At 61.9% G+C, this 10,509-nt stretch overlaps 1 protein-coding gene across 4 annotated transcripts in view; it reads left to right on the top strand.

Annotated features, from left to right (window-relative positions):
* Positions 1 to 8: 8 nt before the first annotated feature.
* FBXL19 (F-box and leucine rich repeat protein 19) overlaps positions 9 to 10,509 on the top strand; it is an 18,105-nt gene continuing 7,604 nt past the window's right edge. The window contains exons 1-7 of one of the 4 annotated variants that reach the window (XM_045286088.1): positions 9 to 60; positions 1,177 to 1,377; positions 2,575 to 2,718; positions 2,831 to 2,917; positions 3,001 to 3,219; positions 3,741 to 3,902; positions 4,879 to 5,390. In XM_045286088.1, coding sequence (XP_045142023.1) covers positions 1,201 to 1,377; positions 2,575 to 2,718; positions 2,831 to 2,917; positions 3,001 to 3,219; positions 3,741 to 3,902; positions 4,879 to 5,390 — 1,301 coding nt within the window. In that variant the 5' untranslated portion in view covers positions 9 to 60; positions 1,177 to 1,200. Of the gene's footprint in view, positions 61 to 1,075; positions 1,378 to 2,574; positions 2,719 to 2,830; positions 2,918 to 3,000; positions 3,220 to 3,740; positions 3,903 to 4,878; positions 5,391 to 10,509 lie in introns of those variants that run through there. The other 3 variants (XM_045286089.1, XM_045286091.1, XM_045286090.1) reach the window with 3 other exon arrangements.

Here is a 10,509-nt window from a genome sequence, read left to right as displayed (position 1 = left end):
GGCCGCCGACCCGCCGGGAGCTGCCGAGAAGGGAGAGATGGCTCCCGGGACACGTGTGAGGTGGGTCTCTGGGCAGCTCCCGCGCCCATTCATCCTGCACCCGGCCTCTGCCTTCCCCGCCCCCAGCCTCACCTCCTCTTGGCTCTGAACGCCCCATCTCCAGCTGGCTCCGTCCCTCGTACCTTCCAACCCCGGGACCTGGCCTGCCGCCCTAGACCCCCAGCTGCCCCTTGCAGACCCCCCCCACCCTCGCCTGCAGTCGCCTACCCTCCAGGCCCCTCCCCTGGAGCGCTAAAGGGCCCCTTCCCTTCTTGGATGGGTGTGGAATTCCCTGGAAAGAGGGAAGTCAGGGGGTAAGACCCTGGCTGGGAGGAGACCCTCCAGGCCTGCCGAGTCTGGGTGGGATCTTGGAGGATCACGTTTTCGTGGGAAGGGGAGCCCAGACAATTAGGGATGGGAGGAGTGGCACCCGTCCTGTGAGATTTGTAGAGATGTCAGGCTGGGTTCTAGATTCCCGGGAACCTGGGAGAGGGCTTGGGGGCAAACAAGATTCATGTGTGTCTCTGAGGAGCCTGAGGAGGGACCTCTGGAGCAGCATCTCAGTGGGGTTTCAAAGCCCCAGGAAGTTGGTGGCCTGAGGATCCCATGGGATCTGGTGGTAATATCCAGATTTTGAGGGAGGAGAGCTTGGGTGGGGTCTGCTGGGGGTAAGGTGACTCCTCCATGGGAGAGGAGGTAAGAAAAGTGTGGTGCTCACCCCCTCCACCCCCCTCCCGGGTGCCCTGAGTTCGAGCTGAAGGATCTGCGGTTCGGGAGATCCCGGGGTGCCCTTCGTTTGGGTCACAGGGGAAGCGTGGGGCTCTCCGTGAGGTGTGGAGATGTCAGCGGGGAAGGCTGAGGCAGGCCAGAGGGCTCCCAGGAAGTGTGGGAAGGAGTGTGAGGTCAGGAAGCCAATGCCTGCGGGGGAGCTGCTGGGGAGAGATGCCCTTGAGAGGGAGTGGTCAGCCCCCCCCCCTCCTTACTCTCACCCCTCAGCAGACCAGGTGACCACTCCGTTCCTTGTCCCGAGCTGGATAGAAAGGACACACTCTGCCTAGGAGTTGGGGGAGCTTCCAGGAGACTCTCAGACCAGGGACCCCGGTGGGCCTACCTGACTTTCCCTTCATCTACCTGCAGCCCTCGGCGTTGCTGACGCCCCCAATGTCGTCGAGCAGCCGGGGGCCGGGGGCCGGAGCGCGCCGACGCCGAACCCGCTGCCGCCGCTGCCGGGCCTGTGTGCGAACTGAGTGCGGGGACTGCCACTTCTGCCGAGATATGAAGAAGTTCGGGGGGCCCGGGCGCATGAAGCAGTCGTGCCTGCTCCGGCAGTGCACTGCCGTGAGTTCTGCCCCCCACCCTCCACCCCTTTCACTCTGCGGACCGGACCCTCCTTTCCGGCACCGGGTGGCTCTCAGCTAACTGCTTCCCAGAGTGGATGCGTCACTTGCTCTTCCCTGGCTTCCGCATTTCTTTCTCTTGTTCGCTGGTTTGTTGGGGGAAAATCGTCAGCCACAAGCTGGGGGGCCAGGCTAGGATGCTTCCCTTCTTCCTACTATGCTGTTTTCCCCTGGTTTGCGGGGTCAAAACCCCACAGAAGGCCGGGCCATCTTGTCTCCCGGCCCAGAGGCACAGGAGTCCACTCCCCAAACTGGCCACCACGAATGGGGCTTTCCCTCACCTGGCCTCTTTCCTTACTGCTCAGATTTGAGGCTCGGCTCACCCTTCGTGTGACCTTGAACAAACCGGAGGGGGGGCCCTCTCCCCTCCCCCTCCCCTCAGAGCCTCCGGTACCTTCTCTGTAAAACATTTCCTCGGTTGAGTCGGGAAGAGGACCGACTAGCGTGGGTATCGGCGGGCCTGCTAGGATGCTCAGTACACGGCGCTCCCCTCTCCTTCCCCAGCCTCTGCCACACTCAGGGGTACCACAGGGTCACCTTGCCCCTCAGCAATGGTGAGCCAGGTCCATCTTGCTCCCTCCCCCCCCCACACCCCCGCTGCTGCCCTGTGCCCACCTTCTCCTGGCCTCTGCTGCCCTTCTCTTGCTTTGCTCCCCAGCCCTTGCTTCACGTCCGTCCGCATTTCTGCCCCCCGCCCCTGCCCATGCCCCATGCTCCGTGTCCTCACTCTCCCCTCCATCCATGTTGAGTGAAGGGGACCGGGAGGTGGCACCAATGCTGGGTTCTTGGGGGTGTGGGGGTCCTGAGACTTTCCTCGGATGCCATCCTCCCACCCCTCCTGCCCGCCTGACTTTTGTCACACCTGGCTGTTGTGTCCCCGAAGCCAGCTGCAGTTTCAGGGTGACAGCTCCAACAGCGGTCACCGTTGTGGAGTGTGTGTCCTGGATCTCGGGAAACACCAGAGACGCCCCGACTCCATTTTACAGATGGCGGGACGGAGGTTAAATCCATGGGTTCCAAATCTCACCCCCCAAGTCTTCCTCCTCATCCGGCCGCGAGCCCGAGTTCCCGTGGCCCTCAGGAAGGGCCCTCCCTGTCGCTCTTGGGTTCCTGATGCCCCTTCTCTTGCCCCCCACAGCCTGTGCTCCCGCACACCGCTGTGTGCCTCCTGTGTGGGGAGGCTGGGAAGGAGGACACGGTGGAGGGAGAGGAGGAGAAATTCGGTTTGAGCCTCATGGAGTGTACAATCTGCAATGAGATCGTCCACCCTGGCTGCCTGAAGGTGATAGCCCTGGGGGCCCTGGGGTCGGGTAGGACCGGTTCCCGGGAGCGGGGAGGGGACAGGCAGCACCTGGGGCTGCTCACTGCTGGCCCCTCTGCCCTCTTGCCCGTAGATGGGGAAGGCTGAGGGTGTCATCAATGCTGAGATCCCCAACTGCTGGGAGTGCCCCCGCTGTACCCAGGAAGGCCGGACCAGCAAGGTATGGCCAGGGGTGAGCTCTGGGACGCCGAGGGGCTTGGCTGAGCTGGCCAGGGGCCTCACCCCCTTTCTCCATCTCCCCAGGATTCAGGAGAGGGCCCGGGCCGCCGGAGGGCCGACAATGGCGAGGAGGGTGCCAGCCTGGGGAGTGGGTGGAAGCTGACGGAGGAGCCGCCGCTCCCACCCCCCCCACCCAGGCGCAAGGGCCCCCTGCCTGCCGGTCCCCCTCCGGAGGAGGTGCCTGGGCCCCCCAAGCGAAAGGAAAGGGAGGCAGGGAATGAGCCCCCTACCCCAAGGAAAAAGGTGAGCCAGGGAGCATGCTCACGAGGCCAGGCCAGAGCGGTCCTGGGAACTGTAGTGTTGGCCCGGTATGGGGACGTGACTGGGACTGGGAGCGTTCTTTAGTGGGCTTCCACATGGGGTGGTTGGGAGATGTAGTTCAGGCGCTACTCGTTGGGGGGGTGGAGGGGTGGCAGCATTGCAGGTGGTGGGAAGCAATGCAGGTGAGGGGAAACTGGCTCCAGGCCCGGAAGCTCTGGGAACCCTGGGTGCTGTAGGGAGAAAGGAGAGAGCATGCTCAAATTGGCTGCTCTAGAGGAGGAGGGAGGGGCTGGAAAGGGCCTGAGGGAGAAGAAAGAGGAGATGGGAGCATGCTCAGTGAGCCAAGACACTGGTTGCAAGGTGAGCATGCTCAGGGTTCTTCCTGAGATAGGGGCTTCTGGGATTTGTAGTCCAAGAGAAGGACCTGGAGGAGTGGTTCCTTTGGACCGAGGGGGGCTGGCTCATGGGGTCTCTCCCTTCTCCCACATCTCCTTGCCCTGCAGGTGAAAGGAGGCCGAGAGAGGCACCTGAAGAAGGTGGGTGGCGATGCCTGCCTCCTCCGAGGATCGGACCCAGGCGGCCCCGGCCTCCTGCCCCCCAGGGTTCTGAACCCGAGCCAGGCTTTCTCGTCTTGCCACCCTGGGCTCCCTCCCGAGAACTGGGAGGTGTGCCTGGGACCTCCTCCTTCTCCCCCCACCTCAGAGCCCCACCCTCCACCCTGGAGATAGAGATCGGTCCTTCCTCATAACTCTGTCCTGCCCTTGTGTCTGCCCCACCTGACCACACAGGCTGCCTGGACCCCTGGGGAGAGAGATAGGAGGAGGAAACCCGGTTGGGGCCCAGGAGAGTGCTTGAGCTATCATCAGGCCGCTTGCCTCACCTGTCTGAGCAAGCCTTCCAGAGGGAAAAGAGCAGGGTTCAAATCCCCACCCAGTGGTTGACTCCCTGTGTGGTCTTGGTACCATGTCAGCTGTCCTGAGCCTCAGTTGTCTTGTCCATAAAATGGGAGCTATGTTATCTTAAATCTTGGGAGGTGATAGAAGTAACCAAGCTTGTGCAGACTCTCCAACTCCACCCAGGTTAGAGGAAGCCCAGAGAAGTTAAGAGACTTGCCTCAGGCAGCACCAGGGGTCAGACATTCCTGGGCCCTGACGTGGGAAAACACAACCCTTTATGCCTAATCAGGTCCCAATCCCGCCCAAGCTGATTCTCACTGCCACGTGGGGCCAGAAACTTCATTCTCCGTGCTGGGGGGGGGGTTCCCCCTGCATTTGAGCATTGGGGGCAGGGGCTGGAATGATGGAACGCAGGTGGGCTCCTCCACAAAGGGCCAGGGAGAGGCAGTCACTCGCACCGCTGCGTGTCCACTTCGGGTCAGCCTGCCATTTGCCGAGGAGAAATGAAGCCCAGGCTCTCCAGGGCCAGGCCAAGAGTCAATGACCAGACAGATGTTCCCAGTGGGGGCCCAAGCGACCTCGACTTCTTTGCTTCCGTGCCCTCTCACAGAGGGCAGGGACGTGGCCAGGGTCTCCCAGCAGTCAGGAGCAGGGGTGGGGATTGACCTTGGGCCAGTCGTTCCCTGGGGATGGGTGGGAAAGTGGTGGTGGGCCCCTGGAACAGCCTGACCCTGTCGCTCTGCAGAAACCAAAGCCGCCTTTGGCCTCTGCGGAGGGCCCCGCGGTGCCGTCCCCGTCCCCGCAGAGGGAGAAGCTGGAGCGCTTCAAGCGGATGTGCCAGCTGCTGGAGCGGGTGCCCGACACCTCCTCGTCCTCCTCGGACTCGGACTCCGACTCGGACTCCTCCGGCACCTCGCTGAGTGAGGACGAGGCTCCCGGCGAGGCCCGCAATGGGCGCCGGCCGGCCCGGGGCAGCTCCGGCGAGAAGGAGAACCGTGGGGGGCGGCGGGCCGTGCGCCCGGGCAGCGGGGGCCCCCTGCTCAGCTGGCCCCTGGGCCCTGCGCCGCCACCCCGGCCCCCGCAGCTGGAGCGGCACGTGGTACGGCCACCCCCTCGGAGCCCCGAGCCCGACACACTACCTTTAGCTGCTGGATCCGACCACCCCCTGCCTCGGGCCGCCTGGCTGCGTGTCTTCCAGCACCTGGGGCCCCGGGAGCTGTGCGTCTGCATGCGCGTCTGTCGGACGTGGAGCCGCTGGTGAGTGGACGGGCGGGGCGCTGCCACCAGCACGCGGCAGGTCTGGGGTCTGGTCTCCCGGGCCGTGGTCGTGAGCTGGGCAAGGCGAGGAAGGATGGAGGGGACGCAGGTGTCCACCACAAGGTCGTGGGGCAGCAAGAGCTGTGAGCACCTGTCAGAGGGAGGGTCGCAAGGTGGGCAGTTGAGTCCCGCCCTCGCGGATTCGCTGTGAGCGTGCAGGTGCGGATGTGGACATGAGGGGGCGTCAGAGGGTCGAGCCACATAGAGCGTTCCCATGCGCGTCTGCAGCCCTTTGAGTCCTCGGTTCTGTAGGTGTCTCAGGGGAACTTCATCTCACTGCCCTCGAGCCCATTCTGACCCTTGGTGACCCTACAGAGAATCTAGTCCAACTGACCCTATGGGCTTCTCCGGTCTCTCTCCAGAGGAGCGGCTGGTGGTTTAGAGCTGCTGACCTCGCAGAGAGATCGCAGCCCAAAGCAGCCCACCGGGGCTGCTCAAAGGGACGTTCCAAACCATGCCCACAGCCATCGAGCTCGTTCCCTCTCGCGACCCCAGAGGACAGGCCAGAACTGGGAAGCGGGGCAGGGTTTCCAAGGCTGTTGGCTAGCAGGAAGCAGGTGGCCCTGTCTTTGCCCGGGACGAGGGGGACAGGGAGGGCAGGTGGTGGGTTCTAGTCAACATGTGTCCACTCCGCCCGCCAGGGCTCCGTTTCTGTCTAACTGTTGCGGTAGAATATGTCTGAGCGTACCGCACACTGGCTGCTTTCTGCTTATGAGCTCCTTCCACCCTCAGTTGTGAGCTAGGGGGGAGGAGGACAAGGCTGTCCACTCGGAGACCCCCGGGGGCAGTTCTAGTCTGTCCTGTAGGCTTGCCCTGCGTTAGCATCGACTGGCTCCCTCCATGACAATGAGTGTGGTTTGGTTTGGGAGTTGCGAGGGAGGTACTGGTACTCCCTTTTCGGATGAGGGTGCCGAGGCCCATGGTCACATGGAGAGGAAGGGGTAGCACTGAGCCTTTCAACCCAGGCCCCCTGGCTCCCGAGTCTGCCCTCTGCATAGTAGCCGTGGTCTATCGAGTGTCCAGACTGGGCCAAGCCATGCGCTGCATGCTTCTTCTCATTCATTTCTTCCACACCCTTCGGAGGACAGCCCTGTGACCGTGCCTGTTGACACATGAGAGAGGGGACTCCCTGCCCTATCCCCGGCAGCCATGCTCAGCCTCCGTCCTCAGCTTGGAACATCTTCCTCCCCTGGAGCTCAGGAAAGGTTGCCTAACTGTGAATGGCAACACTTTCCCAGAGACCACTCCCACACCAGCTCACACTCCGGGCCCTTCACAGATGCCACCCGCACAGCTGGACCCTCCCCAGAGCAGCCCCGAGAGGACGAGGGTCCCAGCAAGGCCCTGTGCCGCCAGTTCGTGGTGGAACTTGGTCAGAAGGCGCAGGGCTGACGCACTCGCTCACACCTTCCGGGCAGACAGCACACCTGTGGTGCCAGATGGCTTGGGTCAGATCTTGCTCTTCCAGTTACTTTTCTTAAACCTGCCCTGCCTCGGTTTCTTCATCTGTACCACCTGGACAATCAAGGTGGCTACTTTGTTTGGCTACTAAACCAGACAGACCCTCCCACCGAGTCGATGCCCACTCATGGTGACCCTAGAGGACAGGGTAGAACTGCCCCTGTGGGTTTCCGAGACTGTCACTCTTTACGAGAGTAGAGAGCCTTGTCTTTCAGTGGTTTCGAACTGCTGATCTTGCTGGGTTAGCAGCCCAGGGGTAGCCCATGCTAACCCCCCCCCCCACCCCCCACCCCCCGTCACTCACTCCATTTGAGACATCAGAGGACCCCGGGTGGCACAAGCGTTAAGTGTTCAGCTGCCGATTGCAAGGTTGCCGGTTCAGACCCTCCCCCAGCAGCTCCCGGGGAGAAGGGCCTGGAGATCCGGTAGAGACCCTTGTGGGGCAGTCTGCTCTCACACGGGGTCACTCTCAGTCGAAATGGACTCTCTCGCCCCTCCCAGCAAGGACAATAGACCTACAGAATCCTACAGAGGATACTTCCTGGGACAAAGAAACTATAAATGCCTCAGTTGTAACCACTGGATTTGCTCAGGGACAAGGATGAAGAGCAAACAGACCGAGTATTGTGTGCTTGCAACTTGTCGTTGTAACGTATCGCTGTGCCCTTGAAGAGCTGCCAGTCAACCGGCAACATTGAAGCGAGGAGTTAGAGAGGAGTTACCCCGATGGCTACTCTGGCTTCAAGGACTAGCTGAGGCGATGCGTGGGAAGGCCAGCCTTGGTGGGCCTCGGGATTGAAGAGGGCGCAGTTTCCTGCCGCGAGGTGGGGCTGGTGAACGGAGGCCGGAGATGCAGAGCCGCTGGCCTTGCACAGTGGTGCCCGTCTTGGGTCCTGGAGCCTGGCCCCAGGGTGTCTGTAAGCACAAGGCCACGCTCCCTGGTGGGGTGGTGACTAGCCCAGACCTCTCAGGGCTTCGGCTTGATAGTCTCCATGGCGCCTTCCCACCACCACTCACGATAAGGGTCTCCATTGAAGCACTTCCTGCAGAACCCCCACCCAGCCCAGTGTCTGCCTGCCTTTGAGGGGACACCAGCTCACTGCGACCCTCCAGGACTGGGTAGAACTGCCCCATCAGTTTCTGAGATGGTGACTCTTTACAGGAGTAGAAAGTCACCTTTTTCTCCCGAGAAGCAACTGGTGGTTTTGAACTGCCGACCTTGCAGTTAGTAGCCCAATGCATAACCACTACGGCGCCCAGTAACGGAAGACTTATATGCTCTAGAGAAAGGCTGGCTTTGGGTGAAAAGGTCCAGGGTAGAGGCAAGGCGGTTGCCTAGGGGCTCGGTGGGACCATTTGGCGGCTCCGTCAGGCCAGGGCACAGAAGCAGGGGACCGGAGTGGAGAGGAAGGCTTTAGCTTGAGAACATTTTAAGAAGCAGAGGTTCTCTGGATCGGGCGCTCACTGGGGCTGTGAAGCCAGCAGGGTGGCTCTTCCTCCACACCCTAATCGTCCTAGTAGCACCCTTTCCCCAGGAGCAGGGAGGGGTCCCAGGGAGGAACAGGTTCCGGGGACAGTGAAGGGCTCCGGCTGTGACATGTTTAGACCAAGGCAGGCAACGGGGAAGAAGCAGGCCAGCAGCCAGCTCTGCAGGGCTCAAGGTAGAGAGAAAATGGGGAGTCTTCACCCCACAGCCAGCAGCTTCCATGTTGGAGCATGGAGGGAGCCCCAAGGTCGGGGCATGGAAACCGATTGAGGGAAGCGTCAACGATGAACAGTGCTGAATGTTGGCAGGAGGGCGAGAGCTCGGGCGCGGAGAGGTCCACCGTTAGGCGGGCTACAAAGAGGTCCTTAACCATGTAACCTTGAGTGCGCCACAGGGCTGTGGGGCTGGCCAGGTGGCAGTGGGCTGTCCTGCTCTGGGCCAGGGCCTGGCCTACAGGTATTGATGGCAGGAAGGGGTGAGGGTGAGGAAATGGGTCTGGGCTGGAGCTTGAGAGGCTTGCAGGTAGGAGAGCAGGAAGTTGCAGGCTGTCCTGTCTGTTCGCTTTCGTGGTCCCTCGGAGACCAGGAGGGCCGCGATGGAGGGGGGCGGGTGCAGAGAAGGTGGTCAGGGTACTGTGTGGCAGGCACGCAGCGGTGTTGACTTGCGGAGTTGCAAGGTTGGGGCTGTGGGCCGAAAGGGTGGGAAAGGAAGGATCCGGAACACAGGCTCATAGCCCCAGGAGAGCCAGAGGGAGGGAAGAGGTGACCATGATTGGCCCACCACTGTGGTCCAGCCCATCTCTGTGTCCCCTAAAGGCCTGAGGGAGGCTCAGCCCTGAGGCAGTGGGCTGATTGGCACCCTGACCTACGGAGTAGGTGGCTGGGTTAAGGAGAAGAGGGAAGGGAATGGGTGGGGGTGGGGACTCGTCCTCTCAGAAAGATGGCATACCCTGGCCTCGTGCCCTTCTCTATGCCCGGTTGGGTCCTAGTCACGCTCCCTGTTGCCCTCATGGTGACCCTCCTGTTGTCCTGTTGGACATTTGGGCACCCACTGTGTCCTGGTGCTCACTTGCCCCATACTGTCTGCTCACCTTCCCACCGTCCTGTACCAGTCTGGTGCTTTGGGAAGTAGAGACTGACCCAGGAGGGGCCGGGTCTGTGCGCCTCCGAAGCATCGGGTCTACTGGCTGCAGACCACGCCCCCAAGGAGACTGTCCAGGTGGCGGCTTGAGTTGCACCTGCCAGTAAGGCAGGGATCCCAGGTGCATCCCACCTTGGCCCTGCTTATGAACCCCTCAGATGCGTCATGTGTTCCCCCCGCCCTCCCGCAGGGCCACCAGAAGCACTTCACCATTCCAGAGCCCAGAGGAGGTGGGGCTGGACTTCAGTTCCCCATGCTCATTCCCTGCTTCCTGACCCCCCAGTCCTCCTTAGCATGGTACCCTCCCCCCAGCCTCTCCCCCACCCTCCTGTCTCTACGTGAGACTAGCCTGGTTCAGCCCCGGCTCCTTCACCACCTAGTGTCTGTGGGACCTGGAAGACGTTTCTCAGCCTCTCTGGTCCTCAGTTCCATGCCCTAAAAGAAGGGGTGGTGGTGATGATAACAGCTTTCACCTCCTCGGGCTGTCAGCAGAGACACCCCCAGACACACTGTGGGGCCACACGAAGCACTCACTCTGCTGAACCAGGCATCGTCATTGTTGCTGTTACTCTCCTTGTCCCCTGTCAGGGGGTACTTGAGTGGGTTTGCTCTGTCTAGAGCCCACCCTCTTCCTCTCCCAGCCCAAAGGATGAGTGCTTCCTATGCAGGCGTTTCGTGGGTGAGGCGCCTTGGCCTGCCTGGCTCCCACAGGCCTGGTCTCCCTGGTTAGTTACTACAAATTCTGTGCCTCCCCTGGTGGTGGCAAGACACCTCCCCATGCCCCCCAGTTAGACAAGGTCAAGGAGGCTTCCTGGCCGAGGGGGCCCTGGAATGGCCTGGCTGAGGGTGGCACTTCTGGCAGAGGCATAGGGGGTGCAGTGGTGGACGGCCTCGAGGGTCTGCAGAAGGGCAAGTGTTCGGTTACCGGGTCGTCTTGTCAGTCAGGACCTGAGGGCTTCAGGGAGGTGGTGG

This window comes from Echinops telfairi, unplaced genomic scaffold, assembly GCF_000313985.2.
Source record: "Echinops telfairi isolate 266 unplaced genomic scaffold, ASM31398v2 ScPeMD7_5;HRSCAF=22, whole genome shotgun sequence".
NCBI lineage: Eukaryota > Metazoa > Chordata > Mammalia > Afrosoricida > Tenrecidae > Echinops > Echinops telfairi.
Note: the sequence above shows the minus strand (reverse complement) of the source record. Positions and strands in the feature narration are given on the sequence as shown.